This window comes from Phoenix dactylifera, chromosome 1 (assembly GCF_009389715.1).
Source record: "Phoenix dactylifera cultivar Barhee BC4 chromosome 1, palm_55x_up_171113_PBpolish2nd_filt_p, whole genome shotgun sequence".
NCBI lineage: Eukaryota > Viridiplantae > Streptophyta > Magnoliopsida > Arecales > Arecaceae > Phoenix > Phoenix dactylifera.
In genome coordinates, this window is record NC_052392.1 from 4,608,034 (window position 1) to 4,633,977 (window position 25,944).

At 38.4% G+C, this 25,944-nt stretch overlaps 2 protein-coding genes across 3 annotated transcripts; both read right to left on the bottom strand.

The window, feature by feature from the left end:
• Positions 1–15,588: 15,588 nt before the first annotated feature.
• Positions 15,589–16,532, bottom strand: LOC120104226. The gene is made up of 2 exons (XM_039115025.1): positions 16,529–16,532; positions 15,589–16,343 (listed from the first exon to the last, which is right to left on the bottom strand). The coding sequence occupies exons 1-2, from the start codon at positions 16,530–16,532 to the stop codon at positions 15,589–15,591; spliced, it is 759 nt and encodes a 252-aa protein (XP_038970953.1).
• Positions 16,533–18,171: 1,639 nt separating this feature from the next.
• On the bottom strand, positions 18,172–22,054 carry LOC103720636 (mediator of RNA polymerase II transcription subunit 21-like). Of its 2 annotated transcripts, none has more exons than XM_039124390.1 (5): positions 21,762–22,054; positions 20,070–20,309; positions 19,737–19,808; positions 19,514–19,565; positions 18,172–18,555 (listed from the first exon to the last, which is right to left on the bottom strand). In XM_039124390.1, the coding sequence occupies exons 2-5, from the start codon at positions 20,274–20,276 to the stop codon at positions 18,479–18,481; spliced, it is 408 nt and encodes a 135-aa protein (XP_038980318.1). In that variant the 5' UTR covers positions 20,277–20,309; positions 21,762–22,054; the 3' UTR covers positions 18,172–18,478. The 2 variants fall into 2 exon arrangements, with proteins under 2 accessions (XP_038980318.1, XP_038980323.1); XM_039124395.1 differs by lacking the exon at positions 21,762–22,054 and adding an exon at positions 20,557–20,661.
• Between the last annotated feature and the right edge of the window lie 3,890 nt (positions 22,055–25,944).

A 25,944-nucleotide genomic window follows, 5' to 3' on the forward strand; every position in this document is an offset into this window, starting at 1 on the left:
TTTCCAAAGAAACAAAGCCACCTGAAAATGAATCCGCATCCTCCAAAGCCATCTACCATCCATCTACCTGGTAGGCATCCCACCCATCATCTCCTGTAGATCAGCTGCACGCACCCTAAGACTGCTTGTGGCCGCCCAAACCAACCTGTCTGTTGACTCCCCTGTAGGTAGCGGGATGGCCAGGACCCTCTCCGCCAACTGCTCTTCGAAGACCTTCCTAATCATCGCCTCTTGCCACTTGCTCTGACTTGGGACGATCAGGTCGCTCACTCTGCATCCCTCCAATCTCGCCGAGTCGACTAGGGTAGGAACCCAATAGAGCGGCTGCTCAAGAACTCAGCTGTCCTCCAAAATTCCAATGGACCGACCGTCACCAACCTCCCATCTGACTGTCGCGAGCACCCTCAGCGCATGACCACAGATTTTCCTCCATATGAAGGAGCACCGACGCCCCGCTTGAAAATCAGTTGCCACCGTGTGGGTGCCATACTTGGCTCTCAGCAAGAAACTCCACAAACTATCAGGACCCCGTATGAATCTGGCTGCATATCGAGCCACTAGTACTTCCCGCCTCACCACCAAGGATTGGATTCCTAGTCCACCCTGTCGAACAGGCTGACATATTACCTCCCATACCATCACATGGATGTCCCTTCTACCCTCCTGTATGCCCCAAATAAAATTTCTGAACTGCTGCTCCAAAGATCTCAATATCGATATCGGCATAATGGTATTCGATAACAAATACACCGGGATCGAGTTAAGAACCGATCACACTAAGGTCACCTTGCCCATCATCGCCAATGCTCCCATTAGCCACCCCTCAATCCTACGTCTGATGCTAAGCTCCATATCAGTGCAATCACCACCCCGAAGGCGCCGACCGGTGATAGGAATACCCAGGTACCTTAGGTGCCCTCATGCTATGCCACTCTCAGTATCTCCTTGATGGATGCCTTCACCTGCGGCTTGGTCTTTGGGTTGAACCTGATCGTTGACTTGATCAGGTTGACCCTCTGACCGGATGCTGCACAACACTCCCCCAGTATCCTTCATATAGCCCGAGCCTCCTGCCTCGTGGCTCGTGCCAGAAGGACAAAATCATCAGCAAACAATAAATGTGGTATCTGGATTGTCGCTTTCCCCGACCTGTATGCCTCCAAGGCCTGGGTATGCACTGCATGCCGAAGCGCCCTGTACAACACATGTGAACACAGGATGAAAAAAATGGTGAGAGTGGGCACCCCTACCTCAGCCCCACTGATGAATGAAAGAACTGTGTAGGCGAGCCATTGATTAACAAGGCAAAGGAGGGAGACCTAACACACCTTATTACTCAGCCTACCAGTCCTCATAAAATCCAAAGTTTCTCGGCGAGTGTTGCAAAAAGTCACAGCAAACCCTGCCATAAGCCTTTTCCATATCCAGCTCGATCCCCATAAGGCTCTTCCAGCTCGGAGCTTTTTTTAAAGTCGTGCATGAACTCGTAGGCAATAAGAATATTGTCAGAGATACTGGTACCCCCAACAAAGGCACCCTACTCCGGGATGATGAGTCTTGGAAGGATGCTTCTCAATCTGGCGACCAAGACCTTAGTCGTAGCCTTGTACAAGGTGGTATACAAATTAATAGGCCGATAGTAATCCGGTTTCGTAGCATCCTGCCTCTTCGAAATCAGAGTGACAAAAGTCTTCTTCCAGTCCTCTGACATCCATGCTGTGCTGAAGAACTGCTGAATAGCGTTAACCACATCTCGTCTGATTAGTGGCCAGTACCTCCTAAAAAAAATGGAAGGAAAGCTATTTGGTCCGGAGCCTTATCCTTGGCTAAAGACCAAAATGCCTTCCGTACCTCCTCCACAGTGATCAGTCTAGTCAACTCTACATTCTCCTCCTCCGAGACCCTAGCCAATGGGGGCTGCACCACCTGCGGACTCTCACTGCTCACCTGATCCGTCCATCTGATACGATAGAACTGCTCAAAAATCCTCCTGATGGCATTTGGGTCCTTTATACTCTGCCCATCTACCCCCTGGCAACTCTGATCCTATTTCTCTGCCTCCAAACAATCGTCGACTGGTGGAAGAACCTAGTATTTCGATCTCCTTCCCTAATCCATTATTTTCTAGATTTTTGCTTCCATAAGATTTCATACTGCCAAAGAAGAGAATCATGCTGTGATAACTTACCCCTAAGCTCTCTCAGTTCCACTTCTGTTAACCCCCCCCCCCCCTACTCCTCCTGGGACTGTAGCTCAGCTATGGTTTCCTCAATCTCCTCTACAATCCCGAATATGTTCTCCACTTCCTTCTGATTCCACCTTCTCAGCTGTCGTTTCATGATCTCCAACTTACGTGATACTCTATATACATAGGCTCCCCCCTCACTAGTATCCTCCAATTCTCCCAAACAATCTTCCATGATCTAGCATATGATAATCAGAATTTCTCGAATCTGAATGGGCAATGATAAGGAGTAGGGGCTGATGTGCTCACTAGTAACAGGCAATGGTCCGATGCAATACGAGGTAGATGGTTTACCTGGTAGTCCGAAAAATTCTGCACCCATCCTGCCATAGCAAACACTCTATCCAGCCTCTCCCAAACTCTAGCATGCCCCTGCTGGTTGTTGCACCATGTGAATCGCGGATCAACGAAGCCCATGTCAATCTATCCCTTCCCGACAATGAAATCTTGAAATTTCCTGACCTCTTTTTTATTGGTGAAGGCCTCCTCTTCCATCTTCTCCTACGGGCCATCTATAACATTAAAATCTCCTGCCACCATCAATGGATGCCTGTGGTATGCCAACCTTGCTACTTCCTCCCACAACACTCTCCTCTCTCTAAAGTCCGTGCTTGCATACACTGCTGCCAGAACCCACGGTACCCCACCACTTTTCGAAATCACCATAACAATCTGTTGCTCGTAGACATTGAAAACGTCCACATTGCATTCTCCTCTCTTCCATGCAGCAATAATCCCTCATGACAAACCTCGAGATTCCACTTCATAGGACCCCTACCCCCTCAGCAAGGACGTCTTGGCCCGTTGCAAACTCCGCCCTGATAACCTAGTTTCAAATAGGACACACATCTCTGGGTCATGTATTTGCACTAGCCTCCTAAAAGCTGGGGCAAATGTTGCCCAAGGTGACAACCCAAGAGGGGGGGTGAATTGGGTTTTCTAAAAATTATGTTCCCTAATTTTTACTTTGAATAGAATGCAGCGGAATAATAAGATGTTATTTACTTAAGCTCTAGGCAATTACAAGTAAAGCAGTGGAAGATTAAGCTAGAGCAATTATACTATGGCTTTAGGGTGCAATTGATCTAACATTAACTTATAGTTGTATGATCAATTTTAATCTATGTGTATGGTAAGAATGGAGTGGAAGCTAAGCAAATCACTTATAACTCTATAGAAACAAATCTAGAGATATTACACAATCAAGCATGAATGGAAGGCATGAAATACAAGAGATAAAGCATCACAAACACAAAGATGTATAGTGGTTCGGTGCACCCCAGCACCTACATCCACTCCCCAAGACCTCTTGGGAATTTCACTATAATCCCTTAGATTACAGTCGGTTGTTTTACAAGCTCACAACCCAACTTGTTGTTTTGCGAGATCACAACGAACTCGGTCGGTTTTCACAGGCTCACCGACTAGAACCAACCGATTGTTTTCACGGGCTCACAATCCAACCCAGTTGGTTTTCCCAAAGGCTCACCAACCACAACCTTACAATGATTGTTTTCCGGGTTCACAATCAACCCGGTTGGTTTTCCCCAAAGGCTCATCAACCACAACCTTACAACGTTGGTTTTTCCCTTTGGCTCACCAACAAACCTTAACCCCTTGATTCAATCCCTTGATTGAATCAAGTTACAAGATATTAGAACAAGAGTTTAAATCAAATACAAGCTTCTCAAATAAGCAAATATAGCAAATGTAAATAAGTAAAGAAAAGAAAAAAAGCCCTCAAACTAATTTGTAGATGGAGGAACTCGGCTTCTTCTTCACTTGCCCCCTCTTCTGATTTTGCACGAAGTAGAGGATCTCCGAGGCAGCACACGGATGGAGAGGAAGCTTTGGGATTCACTTGGATGCTCTTCTTCTCTCTATTTTACTTTGAATGGCCCTTTTGTGCTTATGGAAGATTTTCCTTATAATCTCTTTCAAATCTCTTCCCTAAATGTTTTCTCCCACTTCCATACCTTCTCCCCTAGCTCTTCTCTTGATTTTATAGCTTTAGAGGGAGTCCCAACAAAAATCTAGCCGTTAGAGACAAAAATAGAGCCGTTGGAATCAAGAAAAAACTAGCCGTTATGCCTCCCAGCGTGCTCGAGTCGACTCGGCTGAAGTAGGAGTCGACTCGGCTGAAACAGGAGTTGATCTGTGAATAGTAGTCTGCCGGCACTGTAGCTGGGAGTCGACTCCTGAAGTTGGGAGTCGACTCCTGAAGTTGGGAGTCGACTCGAGATCACTGTAGCGCAGAAAATCAACTCTCTGTCTTTTTGTTTGTTCTCAGTCGGAGTCGACTCGAGCACTGTTCCTTGAAACTCTAGAGTGCCAGAGTCGACTCGAAACTTCCAGGAGTCGACTCGAGGACTATTTTTTTGAATTTTTCTTTGAATTTGCTCCTTCAACTTGAATTCTTTGAACTTGAAGCTTGGGCCAATGAATTGTAGCTTTCTTCCAACTTTTCTTGAGAACTTTGGAGGCCTTCTTGTATTCTTCCAACTTGCTATGTTCCTTGCAAAATAAATATCTTTCTCCTTGCAACACAAACATTAGTATTTATACTTCAAGGTTTTGTGATCATCAAAATCAATCTTTGAATCAATCTTTGGGTCATCAGTCTCCCCCTTTTTGATGATGACAAAACTTGGAGTATATGCAATATAAAAGATATTGTTTTCTAGAAGTAATACATAGCAAAGTTGCATGAAGTAGAAAACATATATATTTAAAAAACATACTTCATGATAATGCTTTAGATTTAATCAACTTAAGATAATCAATATATGTCAATTCCAGCTGATTTGTATTCAATTCAAAACATAAAGCATTTCAAAACATAAAGCATTATGCTCACTTAAGATAATCAATATATGTCAATTCCAGCTGATTTGTATTCAATTCAAAACATAAAGCATTATGAGCATATACTTAGATATTTCTCCCCCTTTTTGACAACATCAAAAAGATAGGGAAACATTAAGCACAAAGATCAGAATACTCATATATTTCTTTTCCTTATTGTACTCTGATTTGAATGTTAAATTATTGCAAGGATATGAATCATATAACTCAAGGCAATAATATTGGAATCAGATTAATGAGCACAGATCAGAGCCAATTAAGATAATTTCAGAACAGAACACATTAAATGTGATTTCAAGAAGTTTTCTAATTTGATACCACAGATAGTTTTCTATTCAAGTGTAGGTGGAATCTTCCTTAGGTTAATCCAAGAAGTACTACAAATGATATTCAAAGAAAACACGAGTGGAAATCTAACCTCTCTTCAATAATAAGTATGAAAGCTTGTTCATTTAAGACCTTTTGCTCAATCTATTAAGTATTTTATCAAACATGAGAGCAATTTTAGTTAATTTTCAGAGTAAAAGATCAAAACTTATATATTTGAGAGACATATCATCATGTTGGATCATTAATTTTTAATGTCTTCAAAGTTCTTTTATTCCTTTAGAAAATAAGCACAATTTGATACATATATAAAAATATGAATTGGCACAGAATTGACGTTCTAAAGAGCAAGCTAATTAGGACTTATTAGTGAATTTCAAAATAAATTTTCTAAGAGATACTCAAGACCATTCAACACGTTATTCTCCCCCTTTGTCATTAAGTTAAAGGCTCTTAAGATCAACTTGCAATTTGGTTCATGATTTATGCATAAGATATACTAACCAAATAACACGCCTCAAGGTGTATCATAAAGGTTTTCAGATTTAAATTTCAGATGATACATATTGGAGAGTATTAGAATCACTTTTCATTTAGTATTCTTTCTCTCTCCTTTATAAATTTATGCAATTAAGTTCCATCAGACCTCTCCTTCTGAAATTTTCTTTCTCCCCCTCAATTGATCATTCCATCTAAGAGTTTTAAAATTTGAAGATAATGTTCAATAAAATCGTCAATCTCAAAAATATATTTTCTATAAGTTTCAGCTTATTTTCACAAGACTCAAGGTTTGAGATAAGACAACCTTTATAGAACTCATCTCAAGGTAATTAAAGCATGTCTTGCAATATAAGGAGGTTCATCAAAATCAATCCATAAAGTGCAAGGTATGCATCAAATTGAAGTGACTTTAGGATAAGATACTGAATATCTAAAGCTCCCCCTTAAAAGATGCATTCTTCTTTAATCTTTCCTTTCTTTTGTCGAATTTCAGATTTTAATGATAAACGTGAATAGAGCTGAAACTTTATGATATCAAGAATGTAGAGTGATCTAAAAATATTCACAATTTATAGTAATCACTCTTTTTAATCTTTTAAGAACAAGTTATGCTTTCTCCTAATCTTAGAGAAAATGTATGAAAATATTAATCAAAAGTAATTCATTTGAAGCTTAGTTTCTTTCAAAAGCATTTACATTTTCTTTCTTTTAGATCATTCACTCTATTGATGAAAGTCTTTAATGATATAGGAGAGAAAAAACATATAGATGATCATGGAAGTATATGTATTTATAGAACTCAATTTCTTAATCACAATTTTTCAGCAATGTATACATGAAACTCAATAAATTTTTAAATATTAAAATAAAGTCATATATTTTAAAAATATTTACTTGCAATCAAGATCATTGAAAGACACATCATTTAGACCAATATTGGTACATTTTAATGATAAGAAAAGATATGTTTCGGATGCGTATCGGAGCAATCAAAATAAATTCTGTTTTTCTTACATTAACATTTTATTTAGTAATCATATGGAGTTTAAGCTTTTATACAAAATCAAATTCTGAATTTCATAAAGATTTTTAATAGAGGCCTTTTAAGTCATAATTTGAGATATGTATCTTTCACATTGTGGCTCATCTTAAATTATTATGATTGAAAAATACATATTTCAATACCATTAAAGCACTTTCAGAATCTTTGTGTTTAATTTTGAGTTTCGATACAAAATAAAGGATATTTTAACAAGTATTAGGACATTATGTATCAAAGTTAGGCGAGTAGAAAGATAGATCAAAATCAATTTATTTTCCCTAAATAGAGATATTCTTCTCTTCTCCTTTCTACAATTTTATTTAGCTTTCAGATTTTAACAATGATTGTGAATGACAAATCTGAAATTTCTTTTCAATAAAACTAAACAAAAGATGTTATGTAGCAATTCATGCATTCAATCAAATTGTCCAAGTATGAAACATTACAAAATATTGAGAACCCATAAATCAAGACATCATACTATATGCAAAATATATTAAGTGTTAAGTCATGCATTAAAATAATAATAACAAGCATGTCAAGGATCAAAGTCAATTCTTTTCAAATACACTCCCCCTATTTAAATATCATCTTGCATTGACTTCATCCTTATGGTGTGTTTCCAAGTGACTAATAATTAGACTTGATTCTTCTTATATATTTTCATTTACTTTGTCTTTCATTTTTCAACTTTCTTATGCTTTATATTCTATTTGCTCCCTATCCGGTGGAGTTGGGAAGGGGCACGAGGTACTACCACTAGCCTCCCTCTTGTGCCGTCCCTAATATGCCCTACACCGAATAGTTGGGTCAAATAGTGCCGGGTACTACCACTAGCCTCCCCATTGGCACCATCCCTATGATGAGCAATATAGAAGGATTAAAATGTTTGCTTCGAATTCTCCCTGTTTAAGTGTAATTAATTATGGATTTTATCCCTTCCAAATGTGCCAAATATATTATGCTTGTTTTACTTTTCCTTAAGATTGGAGTATTTGCCTTTGCTTAGATTCTACACCTCTTGAATAATATTCATTTTCTTTTCTTTATCTCTCTCTTTTTGTTATTCTCAAGTAATTTACATGAAAGAGCAGAATAAAGAATTAATCTTGTGTATCATATATATGTATATCATGCAAACAACATTTTTATTATGCTCATGGATTCATAACTTCTCACAAGTTATTTTACATCAAACTTTTAAGCATATACTTGTGTATTTCATAGTTATGATATAGGCAAAGAAATCATTTAGTTTAGGCAAACCATGAAACAATTTCTAAGAGCATAAGTCAATCAATATGTATAGAGCCATGATATCAAAAGTTAATAATTAAAGAACTTAATCATGCCATAATAAGACTTAAGTTGTTGACTTTGCTCAAGAAGTATCTAGAATTACTAATCCATTCTGCATTCTTCAGTCAAATACCTACTAGATTTCTTATGTATGAACCTTTGGCTGAAGAAGGTCCTCTCTCTTGTTTGCAAGTGAATGTTTATTGTATCTTACATTGAGATATCCTTCAAGTTGAGATCTCTCATTTTCTTGCTCAAGGATCCTGCATTATTAACAAACTCCTTTTCTTTCTTGAAAGAAAGTCATTGGTTTCTTCAAGATACAAAACATTCATCCAACATATTTTTTTTTTAACTAGATGACTCAATATAAGATATGACAATAGTTGAATATTGAGTCACTTTACGCCAGAGATTGCCTAAATATAAGCAAGCACATATCACTTGAACTAAAGAGATAGTTTCATTAACCAAGATGGTTCAAGGACAAGTATGTGAGGCAATAGGAAGTTTTATCAAGGTCAAATCAATTTCTCAAAAACGATTTAGTTTAGATTTTATTTGCTTAAGATAATTATTAATAAGACATGCTAGCTAAGTTTTAATCAACTTATCTTAAACAGTTGTTTCTATCAAAATTCAAATTATGATTTATTTGTTATCAATAATATATGATTTATTAAACTTAGATTGAAGGCTTGCACAAGTGCACATAATGAGCATACAATCTGGTCTACTAGCTGTATGATAAAATAATTATTCTATCATACTTCACTACAGCTTTAAAATAATAGATCTACTTTGCTCATCCTTTTCAAATTCTACAAGATGGGGTTATAGACATACCTTCTTCATGCCAATTTTCTATAAGAGTTTTCTTGTGGACTAACTTTGGTCAATGAAGATCCCCTTTCTTGTTTGTCTTAATTTGGAGTTTGAGAGAAGATGTTAATTCATTCATCATACGTATTTCAAACTCACCTTACATGAGCTCAGTAAAATCTTCATATAACTCTTCATTAGTAGAACCAAAAATGATGTCATCAATGCATATTTTGGGCAAATAAGATATCACAAATTCTTCTTTTTGATGTGTAGATTTATCACTATTACTTTCTATCAAAAAGGTTACTTAAGCTTTTATATTATGCTTTTGATGCTTGTTCCAAATTATATATTGCTTTATCATATTTATAATGAGTGTTTTCAAATATGGTGGTTATTTAACATATATCTTCTTTAATAAAGTAAGCATATAGGAGTCCATTTTACACACTCATTTGATAGAATATAAAGCTCATAAAGCAAGCAAATAATAATGGTGATCTTTACTTCTAATCATGCAAGAATCAAGATCTATTTCATCTTCTAAGCAAACAATTTTTCTTCATTAAATGTATTTCTGAAAAACTCAATTTGGTTATAATTATTAACAAGTTTTTAGATTGTTATATGTAAAAGATTAACCATATACATATATAATTTAATTTTAGTATTTTGATAATAAATCAGTAGTCTCATAAAGAATAAGATACCTTGATATTTTTGCACCTAAAAACTTTTCATTGAATACTCTATATGCATTGCTTGATGAATGATATCCAAGGGTAGACATATCTCTATCAGATTTGGCATTATTTTCATAAGAGCATATTAAGCATAACATGTACGACTGAAAAATGTGAAAGATATGCAATGGTTCATTTTCCATTTTTTCAGAAGATCAAAAGGAGTTTTCATCAAAAAAATAGATCTAATAGAAATCATATGTATGACAAGCAGTGATGATAGCTTTTTTTTAAAAATTATTTAAGTAGATGACTATCATACACAATTGTCTTTTTCATTTCTTCAAGAATTCTATTAACCCTATTTTACTTACGGTGTCCTTGGTGCTGAAATAATTAATTTCTGTATAAACTTTATCAGGATTTTGGTTTTCAACATTGTGCCATGATACTCTTTATCTTCACAGTTTGGAAATCTTTATCATTTGAAACATTTTTACATGATTTAGCAAATACAGAAAATATTTTAATTTTATTTGCCAAGAACAAATCCAATGTAAGCTTTTGAAAACTTAGTGATGGAAACAACAATTTAGAAATTGATTTTTGTTTGTTTCCTTAGTTAGCATGCATAGCAAACTTTGACCTTTCAGAAGATAATCTAAGTAAGCCAATGGCAAGGTCTTTTGAGATTAAGTACCTACTAGCATGAGTTGATTTTATATGCCAAAGATGGTTTCTTTAATCTTGGTATTCATAGTGCATATATTCAAAAGCACACCAAGTACACATTATCATATCTATGATCAATAAACAATAATGCCATGGATAAAAAACTCTCAATCAAGCATATAGAGAATTCATAGAGTTATTTTTAATAAATTGATTAATCATTTAGCAACTTATCCAATAGTGAGTAAAGTATACTATAAAATGAAGTGATTTGATTATATTTCCAAAAGTATTTTCTATATCATAAAATTGATCAATACTTGCAATTCATATTTTAATCAAATACTAAGGCAAAAATAATGATGAGATGCAAGGATTACTGATTTCATTATTATTATTATTATTATTTTTTATTTAAAAATTACTTTTCATAAGTATGTTTTAAGTTTCATTTTTTTTTGACGTGTGTCTAGAACACCCATTTGTATGAAAGTTCTATTTGTTCCATGGGTATCTTGGCACACCTATGTCTACATCCTCATATTTTTATTTTGGGTACCCAAGCTTGCTTGGGTCCTTGAGAGTTAGGACATATGGTTCCTTTTGGAACCCAAATTTGTTTAATTGTAATAACTTTACTACTTGATTTAATTATGTTAGAACGATAGGTAAAGTTGTTATGTCCATTCTTTTCATGTTCGAAATATGTTATCTTATTTAATGGTTTGCTTGATAAATTCAAAACATTTTTCTTTAGGGATTCATTGCTAAGTGAAGGAATCAAGCCAAATTTTGATTTATCAAAATCAGCATGTTGGCTTTCAAACATCATTTTTAATCTTTCTGAACTTACAGTGAACTTGTTAATAAGAGATTTCAGTTGGTTAACTTCTTTACTCAAGTTTTGGTTTGTTTTGATTAAGCTATGATTTTTCTGAATCAATTCTTCTGAATTTAACCTTAAGCTTTTATTTTCAGAATTTAGTTTGTCTTGTATTTCAGCAATAGAATTTCTTTCTTTTGAAATTTGCAAATTTAGCTTTTTAAGATTTTTATTATTCATAGCTAATTTTCTACATTCACCATACAAATCATAGAAAGCATTTAAAAGTTCATCATAAGAAAATTCTTCATGAAATTCACTAGATTCAGATTTTACTTTATTTTCTAGTGCCATAAAACATAAGTTAGTTACCTCTTGTAGTTCATTATTGCTTCTAGCTTTCTTGCCTTTTATCTCTTTCTTCCTTTCTTCTTGCTTCCTCTTCTTCTTTGACTTTAGGAAGCTTTTGAATTTTCTTGCTGTTATTTCTTCCTCGAGTCGACTCGAGTTTACATGGAGTCGACTCGACTGACTTGAGAGTCGACTCGAGATCTTCGGGAGACGTCTCGTTCTCAGAGGCCTAAAGGATGATTCTCTGTCTTTTGAATTGTTCTGCCTCGGAGTCGACTCGGGCCTTGTCGGAGTCGACTCGGCTAACTTGGGAGTCGACTCGGAACTACTTGGAGTCGACTCGTTCACAGGGTCTTCAAGAATGTGTCTATGCCTTTCAGACTGTTCTTCTCTAGGAGTCGACTCGGACAAACTGGGAGTCGACTCGGCTACTGTGGAGGATTCTGCAATCTCATTGTTAGTATGCAATTGAAGCACATGTGAGCTAATCTGAGATTTATCATAAATATTTTCTAAAGTATCCCAGATCTCCTTAGCAGATAAGCATGCAGAAATTTCATTAAACTTCGTTTCATGAATAGCACAATATAATATGTTCATAGCATTAGCATTCAATTGTGCTAAGTCCTTTTCATTAATAGTTTGAGAGAGTGTGTGAAGGTCATTTATTATGATTTTCCATAAATAATAGTTTTGTGATTGAATAAAAATGCGCATGCGTGCTTTCCAATATGTGTAGTCTATGCCATTAAACAGTGGAGGCCTATCAATTAACTGTCCCTCTCCTAGAAAACTATCTATTTGAGTTGTCATGATCTTTGGCTCTTGATCGTGAGATCAACAATTAATCTTGAGCACCTGCTCTGATACCACTTGTTGCCCAAGGTGACAACCCAAGAGGGGGGGTGAATTGGATTTTCTAAAAATTATGTTCCCTAATTTTTACTTTGAATAGAATGCAGCGGAATAATAAGATGTTATTTACTTAAGCTCTAGGCAATTACAAGTAAAGCAGTGGAAGATTAAGCTAGAGCAATTATACTATGGCTTTAGGGTGCAATTGATCTAACATTAACTTATAGTTGTATGATCAATTTTAATCTATGTGTATGGTAAGAATGGAGTGGAAGCTAAGCAAATCACTTATAACTCTATAGAAACAAATCTAGAGATATTACACAATCAAGCATGAATGGAAGGCATGAAATACAAGAGATAAAGCATCACAAACACAAAGATGTATAGTGGTTCGGTGCACCCCAGCACCTACATCCACTCCCCAAGACCTCTTGGGAATTTCACTATAATCCCTTAGATTACAGTCGGTTGTTTTACAAGCTCACAACCCAACTTGTTGTTTTGCGAGATCACAACGAACTCGGTCGGTTTTCACAGGCTCACCGACTAGAACCAACCGATTGTTTTCACGGGCTCACAATCCAACCCAGTTGGTTTTCCCAAAGGCTCACCAACCACAACCTTACAATGATTGTTTTCCGGGTTCACAATCAACCCGGTTGGTTTTTCCCAAAGGCTCACCAACCACAACCTTACAACGTTGGTTTTTCCCTTTGGCTCACCAACAAACCTTAACCCCTTGATTCAATCCCTTGATTGAATCAAGTTACAAGATATTAGAACAAGAGTTTAAATCAAATACAAGCTTCTCAAATAAGCAAATATAGCAAATGTAAATAAGTAAAGAAAAGAGAAGAAGCCCTCAAACTAATTTGTAGATGGAGGAACTCGGCTTCTTCTTTACTTGCCCCCTCTTCTGATTTTGCACGAAGTAGAGGATCTCCGAGGCAGCACACGGATGGAGAGGAAGCTTTGGGATTCACTTGGATGCTCTTCTTCTCTCTATTTTACTTTGAATGGCCCTTTTGTGCTTATGGAAGATTTTCCTTATAATCTCTTTCAAATCTCTTCCCTAAATGTTTTCTCCCACTTCCATACCTTCTCCCCTAGCTCTTCTCTTGATTTTATAGCTTTAGAGGGAGTCCCAACAAAAATCTAGCCGTTAGAGACAAAAATAGAGCCGTTGGAATCAAGAAAAAACTAGCCGTTATGCCTCCCAGCGTGCTCGAGTCGACTCGGCTGAAGTAGGAGTCGACTCGGCTGAAACAGAAGTTGATCTGTGAATAGTAGTCTGCCGGCACTGTAGCTGGGAGTCGACTCCTGAAGTTGGGAGTCGACTCCTGAAGTTGGGAGTCGACTCCTGAAGTTGGGAGTCGACTCGAGATCACTGTAGCGCAGAAAATCAACTCTCTGTCTTTTTGTTTGTTCTCAGTCGGAGTCGACTCGTAGAGTCCCGGAGTCGACTCGAGCACTGTTCCTTGAAACTCTAGAGTGCCAGAGTCGACTCGAAACTTCCAGGAGTCGACTCGAGGACTATTCTTTTGAATTTTTCTTTGAATTTGCTCCTTCAACTTGAATTCTTTGAACTTGAAGCTTGGGCCAATGAATTGTAGCTTTCTTCCAACTTTTCTTGAGAACTTTGGAGGCCTTCTTGTATTCTTCCAACTTGCTATGTTCCTTGCAAAATAAATATCTTTCTCCTTGCAACACAAACATTAGTATTTATACTTCAAGGTTTTGTGATCATCAAAATCAATCTTTGAATCAATCTTTGGGTCATCAGCAAAGGATGGCTTCTCGCCCCCCCCCCCCGCAGTTCCAAAGTAGTATCTTCATAATTCAATCCGGTAGTTCGACTCTCCTCCTCGGGCCCAACCCCCTGCTGTTTGATCACCTCCCTCTCCTCCATAGTGTCCGCCCTTGACTCCGTCAGTACCTTCCTGAGAAGTTGAAAGACTCGGTTGTGCTGTGTTTCAGCCCCCCCTGGCATCCTATCCTCCATCGTATCACCCATCTCACTGCTGAGTGAATTAACCGTGTCCGGCACACCAACTGTGCCACGAGTCCTTTTTATCTCCCCGTCCTGGTGCCCATGCACCCGATTCCCACAAGTCCCCTTGGAGGTCTCCTCAGGGTTCATATTGCTCTTCTTGCCTCCTCGGGTGGCCACGGCTCCTCCCCAGCCGCTGGAACCCGCCTCGCCACCATCGGGGATGAGGTCGTATCCTCCATTGCCACTCGTGACTCTCGAGTCTGGGCTGCGCCGTTCAATCGCAGGTGGGGGGCGGGGGCGTGTTGCGAGGCCTTGCGAGGCCGACCGAACCTGTGGGGACGGGGAAGAGCTTCACACCCCAACCAGTCGCACCTCCTCCCCCTTCCAAGATCAGTCGTCAGCTTCATCATCTCGGTCTCCATGTGTGCTGGGATCGAGCTCGATCCCCTAGATGACTCCCCTGGCTCTGTTTCAATCGTCGAATCCAAAGCGGAGGCCCGACCCACGCTCACCTTCTCCTTCTAGGCTCTCGTTAACGGTCGGCCCCTGCCGTTGCCAGGCCCAGCCTGCGGTTCTGAGCTACACCCGCGCCGGCCCAAGCAGACCTATTTCCCACGGCCCATTGCGCCTAGGCCCGACCTGGTGACTTCTGGCCTAGGGCCGGCCGTCACCAGCACAGTAGTCAGGCCCATCTTCGGCGGGCTTTGGGCTCGCTTCAACGCCCCTGAGCCCGCACGCCCTTTGAGCCCCACCGATATGGCATGTTCACCTTCCACGCCCACTGTCAGGCCTCCGGATTGGTTCTAGCATATGTTCCCACTCGGCCCTGTGTCCACTTGGTCACCTCGCCCGAGTTGCCTGATTGGCTTGTCGCTCCGGCCGCAATTCCCAAACCTTCTTCCTTGGCAACGATCGCCGGCGATTTCCGGCGAGCAACCTTCATCGGCTTCTGTCACCCCTCCGGGTCCGGTGGCGAAGTCGGCGAGGCCGTCTTAGCCTCTTCTAAAGCCTTCCCCTCCTCAGGCTGCTGCACGGTTGGCTTGCCAGCCGATGTCTCCTTCTTGTGTCGGGCTCTGCCCCCCATTGCAGCCGGCTTCTGGACCTTTACCTGCTTGATAGTGAGCCACGGCTCGAATACTCGACGTTGCTTTCCCCGAACAGCCTTCTCGTCGGCTGTCTCCAAGTCTCGTGTTCCTCCTTGACATCCCATGCCTTTGGTCCCCCAGTTTCGGCTCCAGTCTCCCTGCCTGGCATCCAGTTGGCTGCCCCACAGTCCTCCTCACCATGCCCAATGAGGCCGCACCGATAGCACACTACCGGCAGGCTCTCGTACGCAAAATTCTGCCAGACTTTGTTACTCCAACCCCTGAGAAACACGCTCGACCATAATGGCAGACTAGCATCCACCTCTACCTTAACTTGTGCATAACCCATCCTCCTCCGACTCTCGGTGAAACCGTCCATCGCAACCGGTCTTCCGGCCGCCGCTGCCACCTCCATGATGGTGTCCTTCGCCCAAAACTCCAACGGCAATCCTGGTAACTGGACCCAGACCAAGAGTCGATTGATCTTGTTCACTCCAAGGACGAAATTGGCCTGCCAGCATTCCATAACCAATAGCTGACCAGCGACCAGCCATAGCCCGCCCATCATTGCCGCCTCCCGATCTTCCTCCCTCCTAAACCGCATGGCCACATAGTCCTCGGCAAGCTGGAAGGTCTCGGCCTCATAGCCGAACTTCACTTTTGCAGTCAGCTCTCTACCAATCCAGTCTGCCGGGATTCTTCGACCTAGACTGCGGACAAGCACCGTCGAAGAGCTCCAATCACTCTTGGCCTTCTCAAGCTTCTTTGGTGAGACTTCCAACACACCAGGGAAGTGCCTTTGGACAACCTCAAAGTTCCGCTGTCGTGATCCTATGATTGGTCTAGACCACCTGTCGTGACAGTCCTCCTACCCTCTCCGCCCACGACAAAGTGGATCCTGACACCCCCCCCCCCCGGAGGTTTAGCTGCCTCCTCCTCCTTCCCAGCTCTAACATCACCCATCCTCCCGTGCACCAGCCGCTTGAGGAAATGCCGCACAAAATTTGGCGCACCCCTCTCACACCCTGACTTAAGAGTTCTCCTCTTGTATGGGAGTCATTGACCTATATTTAAATGCTTCGAGTGCATTTAATTCCATAAAAAGAGCGGCAGTAAATTGGGGAGAGGCATAAACAAGGCAACATTGGCAATTTGCTAGTTTCTAGGTCTATTGCATCAAACTTCCATAAAATAAATTCAAGAGCCCTCTCTGCCGCCACTCCTCAAAACCCTTGACCTGGCTTTAGACTTAAGGGCTCGTTTGGTTCGCGGGAAGCATTTTTCCTTCTAGAAATATGATTCCTAAAAAGCAGATTCCTGAAAAAAGAATGCCTGAAAAAGTACTTTTGGCATGTTTGATTGACAAAAGAAAAGTGACAGATTTTCAGAGTACTTATATTTGGTTAACCATCCACTTTTCTGAAAAAAATATGTGTAATTCCTATTATACCTTTAATAAGAATTAGATTTTTAATGTCTCTTTAATGCTGAAGGATTTTTTTGAAAAAAAATAAAAATGAAGTAATTTTCGGCCTACGAAAAAATAACTTTCTCATGTTTATCATTGGAAAAACTTTTCTATTATACGTAGAAATCATATTCCCATGGAAATACAACTTTTCCGTCTCTCTCTTTTGAAAACTCCAACCAAACAAGAGGTATCTCATTACTTTCCTGTTGACCACACTTCCCCCCTTCTTTTTCCACGAACCAAATGAGCCCTAAATCCCTAACTAACAACCAAACACCAAGGTAGGTGGTTAATTATTAATATCCGAGAACAATTGTTGTTCTTTCAAACTTCTGAAATGATGATCTATAAAACCAAAAGTTAGCGAGTATTAATTATCCTCCTATTCTTTTCAAGATACTGCACAAGAAAAACAACATTAACCACATGCCAACTCAAAATTCTAACAATAGATTGATAAAGTCAAAAAACATACAAGAAATTTGCAATTCTATACTATCAGATATCTTTATATATATAAAGATATCTTAGTTTCATTTGAATCATCATACTTGATATGAATATAATGTTCCTTCTATCTTACAGCCCTAGTGCCTTTAATTGTAGAACTGTACGTACAGCTGGAACTTCCAACTTAGCTAGCCTTGGCTGTTTGGAATTATGCATTTTTCACACCATAATAGAAATCTTCCACACCAAGCCTGTGGGAGGGTTTTGTTGACTATTTCTAGTAAAAATAAATATAGGCTCAAGTTTCTTAAAACCACACACACCAACACTGATTTGTGCTCATGAAGCTCAACCATCTTGATGGTCTAAGCCTTCATCTTTGTCATTTATTATTGTTGTCATATATTTTAGAAGCTGAGAACTCAAACAAAGATACAGGGTTCTGCAACACATGATATCAAAATCTCACATGTATCATTTCTTTTGTTTCAGACATCGACACGACGACACCAAATTGAATGATGTATCTTGGAAAATAAGAAAGATCTCCCTTCAAGCTATGTGCATGGTTTTAATCCAATATGGCTTTTCCAATGATAGCAACTATAGATGTGTCGACAAGATTGGATATGAACTTTTTAAAAATTATAAATTAAGTAGTTTCTTCCTATCACCTTCAAAGAAATAAATTGGAAACAACTGTATTCTCTCTGTGTTGGAAAGTGTTTATGTTTCATTATCTCAATCCAATTGAAGGAGCCTGATTATCTCCTAAAACTATTTGTCTCAAAGTGGTTCCAAAGAAAATAATACAAGATATAAATATGACCATCTTTGTAAGATTAGAAACAAACTCATATAGTGATAATACAAGAAATCAAATGCCGCTGCACCGGCCTTCGTCTCAAAATAACGTGAAAAAAAAAACAAATGCTGCTGTCCATAGCTGTTCCAAGAAATCGACTATCCCCACATACCTTCAGGTTGATCAGTCTGGTTTCTTCAAGTTCAAACAATTGTGTGCTGCCTGATTAAACAGCTCTTGAACCTGCTTCAATTCCCGTTCTGTAACACCAGTGGGGACAAAAAAGTCAATTGCAAGGAATTCTTCTTTGATCATGCCCACTATAACTTATTGGTTCTCCTTTTCTTGTTTCTAATCTTCATAGGAAAAATGATGTTCACCAAGATTCAACCAAGCGTTTACCTTTAAGTGAAGTGATATTAGATTTTGGAACATGGTTGCTTCCTGTATATTCCAGTAAACGAAGTTTGGAATATGCATATATTTTTTATATCTTTTCGATTTAGTAATGATCTCAGGCTTGAGAATGCTTACAGCTGCATGAAAGATGATGACAATGAAACAAGAGAAAGTTTGCACATTTTATTGGTTTATGATGTTCAGAAACTCCAAGATCAATGCAAGGATCATAAGTAGAAATTAACAATTTCTCAGGAGCTTCTGCAGTGTTTTCATCAACATTTGACTCCATAACGCGTAGTCTGATATGCTTGTCTAAGAGATGTCTGTGATTTGTGTCTGTGTCCATGTGTTCTCTCATGTACTTACATATATGCCCTGTCTGCTGCTGTTTTTCTATATTGGAAATTTTGCTGTGTTAGACATGAAAATTTGTATAAGTTTTCTTTCTGTCAACCATATTATAAGATTTTTGAACCCTTTAATTGGCTCAAAGAAGGAAATGAGGTACTGGTTTTTTCTTTTGTCTTTCCATTTTCTTTCTCTGCTAAATTTCTGTTTTGCATTGCGCAACTTTATTTATGTGAATTTTTGTTATTTCCTAAAGATTAGTATCTCAACGTTTGTTTTAAGTTCAGCTGCCTGTTATGAGATGACAATCAAGAGAAAGCAAATCATCACTTAGTGGATGTAGGGAAGCATTCAAGCAACCAACCAATGATTATACAAGCAGGAGAACATACAATGTTTGATGGCAGGATTATGTAAAAGCATCAAAATTGAATCTTCTCAGAAAAGGAAAGTTTCATGGAAAATTACCTGCACCCTGGAGTTGTTTTTCAAGTTCCAGACCTACGGCTTCGTTCTCTGCCTGGAATTAAGTGTGGAATGGAATGTGAAAATTATTGGTGCCAACCAATTAACAAAGAAAAAACTGATTACATGATAACCCAGATGGCAACAGTTTTGCCGCCCATTGTAAGTTAGGTTGTCCTACTTCGACAGATAAGGTGATAGATTGGGTAAAGAATAGTTATTTTACCTGGAGTTCCGCAATTCTTTTCAATTGTTCATCTTCTCCTGATAATGGCAAGGCAGCAACAAGTGCATCAAACTGCACAAGAAGAAAGTTATTTCTAACATGGCTAAGGCTCATGTTTCCTGAGAGAATATGTGAATATAAAAAAAAGCTTAGAATGGATGAGGCACTTTAGGCCATGACTCTAATTGTATATGAAAACCACAAAAGTATGCAGTCATGGTTCTAAAACAGTAAAAGATTTTAGGCCATGACTCATTTTCATAAATCACTTTAGGCCATGCTTTTATAAATGATGCATTCATGTTTTCTAACACACTAAAAGATTTTTCTCACTGTTTTTGCAGCTTGAACCAAAGTTGCACTCGTTGTCTTGGTATGCTCTGTAATGTTTATTGTCTCCTCTGAGGGGTTAGTAGTCGGTTCAGGATAATTTGATGAAAGTCGGACTGGTGGGGCATCTCTTTGCAGTGCTCCAAAAGTATTCAAAGCAAGAAGTGCGATTGTATTGACTTGTTCTTGTAGCTGAGAGATTATGTCCATTGCATATACTTAAAATCTCCCACAGAATTACTCCTGAAGAAAAAGGAAGAAAAACAAAACAAAATCAATGATTAGCTAGAAAAGGTCTTCATAGATTGTCTTCATCAATTTGTAACTTCGTGAAAACTGCCACTTTTAAACATTAGCTCCAAAACAGAACTCACATGTGCTAGCAAATAATAAAAAATAAAAATCCTCAAGCAATCAGAAAATTAAATAACACTACTGGATTTATAGGTTCACATTTTCAACATCATTGTTCCGAGGGGCATTATCAGACCTTAGTCGATGAACTTTCTTCATCAATAGATGAACATTTCTGTTTGCTGCTACAGCCTCATGAAGAAAGACAAGTACTACAGTCACCAGGAACAAAGAAAATATACAATTCAGAATGCTATATTGAGAGACTGTAGGTGCATGGTGCATCATTCACTCATGCTCAACGAAAAGAATATCTCAATAAATTAAAATACAGGGACATGGATCTGTAAAAGATAATGCTGATCACTAACTTGCATCCACATGCACACAGCATTAAAACTACCTCACTGACATACAGAATAAAATTGTGGAGCATCTATCTCTAAAACTTGGTTCTGCTTGTATAAGTTGTTGGGAGGTGAACATGTTGGACTGATACTTTCAATACACAAGTGTAACTGTACAGATTAATGTATGACTAATGTACATTATATATAAAAAGGTACATTATTGAACTTTTGGACCAAATGCCCTCCACATTTGATTGTATGTGTAAAAAGAACATGTAAACAATACAAATATAATATCAAATTAATATGTTCATCATGTTGCATTGACTCCAATTCTTCTATTAAAAATTCGTACATTTTCACTTTGCAAATTTATCGTAAGAGGAATTATGAATGATATTATTAACCATGTCATTTTTTTTAACATCATAACATTTTCAATATGTCGGTACAAAAGTAAGATCAAAGCAGATCAACAGCTATTACAGGCACATATGGAATTAGAGTGATGTCTGTTTTTAACTAGTTGCCAATAATATGTAGTAGATAAGCCATAAAAAGGAACATCGATATCATCAAAAGCCATAAGCAGTAGTTCCAACTAGTCTTAGCCTGAAAGAAGAACAAAAATAAATAAGTAAATAAATGAATGATTACTTGTTAGTGTAAAGCCAATGACAATTTTTTAAGTCATATATAACCTAGAAATCGGCCAAATTATTGGAGCAACAGTTACTCTCTTCCCTTAATTCAAATATAGATAAAAAACCTAACGCCTAGAGAGAGAAAAAAAAAACAGAGGGAAAAAAAAAGAACACACAGATACAAGGCATCATCAGGTGGCATCTAATTACTTCTGTTTTCTACCAAAATGGACAAATACCAAAATTATTTGAACCACATTCTCTTTTCTATCTCACTAGCTCTCCACGGTACCATCAATCACAGACTATCCCATAGCTGTCCAAAAGCATAATTCGTGAGTGCTCACCGGATCCGGAGGGCAAGAAAATCGCGTCTTTCCGCTGCTCGATCAACAGAGCGTTCCACGAACCAAGTCCCCGATCGAATTAGGGTTTCCACGGCAGAACTATCAGAGCATACTAGAAACGGAGATTGGGGTATCGAGACGGATTAGGGTTTCTGATACAACGGTTTTCAGGCGGAGAGTGGGATTTCGTAGGAGCTATGGTTTTGATTTGGGGAAAACGGCGGTCGCCAAAGAAGACGGGGGAGAAAGGAACGTTACGAGTGAGAGGGGACGGGGTACGCGTTGAGGCACTGTGCCGCATTTGCAGTTTTAGATGAAATATATATTAAAAAAATAAATATAATTTCGTAACAATAAACGCATATGGCATAAAATTAAGAAGTAAATTGATCGGCTGACCTAACCCAATATATGTGTATACATTCATTTGCATATTTATTATCTAATGACAATAAAAAATTATTTGAATCTCTATAAGAATACAAGAATTTTTTTTCATCATAAGCTACATAACAATGTCGGGAAAAGTGGTGTCGTGCACCGTACCGATTGCCTCGCAGAATGATAAATTACGGGCTTGCGCTGGGCCTGTACCGTATTGTGTCGGGCAAGGATACGTCGGTGCCACCGGAGATGAGGGAGTTAAGTTCCATGAGCACCCGCTTCTGGTGCTCTTGTTCCTCCGTCGAGGCGGCAGGCGCCACCGCCCAGGGGAAGCCCTGGAGGTCGGTGGTGGTGACCATGAAGGCCTCCATCATAGAGGCGTTGTCGTCAGTCCACAGGTTCATCTAGGGTGCAACAGTGCTCGGACTCCGTCACATCAACGGGATTTGGCTGACGGGGTAACCATGGCGTCCTCAACTCCAGGACGGGACCAGAGCTACCCCCGGCTCCTTCATCATCCAGTTCGAAGTCTCTTACTCTTCTTCCATGATGCTTTCGTCTACAAGCATTGTCGAGCTTCGGTTGTCTTTTCTCTAAGATTTGTCCTCACTGCAACTTTCATCTTCTTTGTGTCTTGTCGCTGCCATATCATCAGGTAAGCCAATCGGCCACATCGACAGACATGTCAGTCAGACAAATTAGTCTGTCGTATCGGTTTTTGAGTTGTTATGCCAACTCCTAATTTGCTACATCAACTTTTGAGCTACTACTTTAGCACTTCATCTAGTATTTCAATTTTTTGGTACATTCATGATGCAGTTTCCAAACTCAAGCTGGCATGTATAGTACCATCTTGAGTTTGAAGGGGCATGTTAGAATAATTTTAGGGATCACGTAACAACTTGCATCACTCATAATATTTTTCTTTATTACCGTAATTTTATGTCAATTTATATAATTTTTTTGTTAGCATTATCTTATTAGAGTAATTTTAGGAATCATATGACAACCTGTATCACCTATAATATTTTTTATTGTGAGTGAGATCCTACCAGCCTATATTATTTTCATGTATGGAGTCTGTACACAAGTATATATAACCCCTGAGATGTATCGAATATGAAGCAACAGAGAAGTAAAATCACTTTTCTCTTTCTCTTTTTCTTTTGTTTTCCTCTTCTTCTCCAAATATTTCAACATAAAAGAATACATGATGATAGATGCATTGGAAGTGGTTTTCATATTCTACCTATGAAATTTTTGGTGAACTTTCAAATTTTCTATTATCTTTAATATGTGCTAATACTACAATGATCTAAGCTCCTTGGATGTTTATGAGTCAAGTGCCTCTACAAATTCATACTTGATGATCAATTGTTTGTTTCATGAATCTCGAGACAGGCGTATTCTCAACATGCATCTTAAGAATTTGAACAAAGAAAAGGAAGTTTAGTTTGAAGCACTATATACTAACAAGACTTGTTTATGAACTACCATTTGTTGCGGTAGAAAATAATTCAACATCGACAACCAAGATATCATAAGGTAATTGAACTTGAAAATCTCCTAAAAAATCATTTACTTGAAGTAACTGATCATTGAACTCTTGCATGAAATCTAGCAGAATGAACATCTACTTCTCCATCATGGTAAATGTTTCTTGCACATGCCTCCATTGCAATTAGTTTTGCAAACCCTACCTAAGAATATGTATAGGGTATGATCTTTAAAATATTACAATTTTAGAGGTGACCATTCTCCAATCAAAGTTAACACCTGTTCAACAAAAGTTTTACAACTTTTTGAAATCTAACATAAAAACAAGTTAATCATGACAATTTTGAGAGTTAGCGGTCCACTTCAATCTTTTTGTCATGATAGGGGAACTCCATCTAGAGGTGCATTTATAGAAAAGTTTCAAATCAAGCATGAAAATTCTTAATGCATGAGCAACCATTTACATAAGCTTAGGATTTTGATTTCATCTAATATTTCATTTTTTTTTCATATTACTATGAAACACGAATATAAAAGAGACCTTTATATTTATTGCATCTAGCATTGCTTATGAGATAAGATCTTCAACAAGGATTTATGGAGAGAAATATTACAAATTTTATACATTTTAAATAGGAAACATGCAAAAGAGCAATAGTCATGCTAAAGGAATGGGATATATTAGTGAAGTACATTACTCTTGCATTGGTAATTTAGAATTAACCAGAGAAATGATAACCTAACCATCACTCTCCCCTAACTTAACCATCCCTCTCCAAATAGGGGAGGTGTAGGGTTTGAATCTATGGCAGCATTCCCACCATACTGTTACTACTATATAAATGTCTTAATATTATTCTTTCATGCGAAAACTTTCCACTCTGTAGAATACCCCTATGTTAAGTTTATTCTCAAAATACAATTCTAATGTTTCATTTTATAATACCTAAATTATAAGTTTAGATTCCTAGCAGAACCACCAATTGCTAACTCAATTTAAATTTATTTTTCCTTCTAAAATACAATCATAAATGCTCGAAATAGACTAATGAGTTAAGTAAGAAATTAGCACAACCTTACAAAACTATTATTTATCATGGATTATCAACTGAATCATGCAGGATTCAAAATAGTCGACCATAGTTTGTGATAAGTTTCTTAGCTACCTTTAGAAGAATTATTGTTTATACCACTCTAGCAACCGCTACATATATAAGGCATGCTTATCAAAGATCATCACTTAAAAGAAAATAAAAAACTTGCTTTAATCTCTATAATGGTATCTTCTGATTTAATTGTTTGTATTGTTAAATGAAAGAGTTTATTAGACTCATATTTCATTATTATATGTATAGTTTTAAGAGAACCCATATTACTTCATCAGTTACTACAATTTGTTTAACCAAATTTACTATAATTTTGTTTAAAACTATCGGGTTTGAGCTTCCCTAGCTATATACTTTTCATTTAGGATTTAGTTAAGTATTGTAGAAAACTATTTAATTTTCAAGCTACACATATTTCCTCATGTATGTGCACATTTGATTAAAAAAAGATTATATAGCAAAACATATAAATATATATAGTGAATAACACACACACACACACACATACAAGTTTATGGTATTTAAATTATTTTTATTTATTAGATATGTTTAAGCACATGAACAATAACTGGTTTGGCCAAGCTAGGGTGCCCAAAATTTCAACATATCTTGATTTACAATCTTTTTGGAACAATGTAAAACTCACTTATGGCCCAGACTAGCACTATACCGTGTTTTGTATATCAATTTGATAATGCTACTGTTGGGGGAAAAACCCCAAGTCATCGCCACGGAGGCGCTCGGCTAGGGAGCGCCGACCGGAAAGGCGCTCGGCCAAAGAGCGCCGACCAGAGAAAGCGCCAAGAGGCGCCCAACCGAAATAACCAAGTAGGGATGCTCGGCTAGAAAGAGCCGACCAGCGGGCGCCGACCAAAGAAGCGCTCAAGTAGAAAGCGCTGACCAGAGACAGCGCCAAGTAGAGGCGCTCGGCTAAGAGGTGCTCGCCTAGAAGGCGCCGACCAGGAGCACTCAAGCAACCCCGCCACAGGGTGCCCCATTGGGCGACCAGCTCGGCTCGGCACCCTTGCCGAGCCGATGCCTTTACCAAATAATTCAACTCTCGCTTGACCCTCTAAGGGACCTGACAACTCCACTATAACCTGCCGCTATCTTCAAGCCATCAAGGCATAAGATCTCCGCAGGTATTCAGCACGACCTGCCATTAATGCACGAGGCTCCCTCAAGTCTCCGATGCA

Excerpts from the sequence above, each read along its gene's own strand:
- LOC103720636 (XM_039124390.1), bottom strand. The coding sequence starts at position 20,276 with ATGGACATAATCTCTCAGCTACAAGAACAAGTCAATACAATCGCACTT. Across the intron at positions 19,809-20,069 it reads TGGTTCAAGCTGCAAAAACA|TTTGATGCACTTGTTGCTGC; the intron begins GTGAGAAAAATC and ends CTTCTTGTGCAG. Across the intron at positions 18,556-19,513 it reads AAAACAACTCCAGGGTGCAG|AACGGGAATTGAAGCAGGTT; the intron begins GTAATTTTCCAT and ends CTGGTGTTACAG.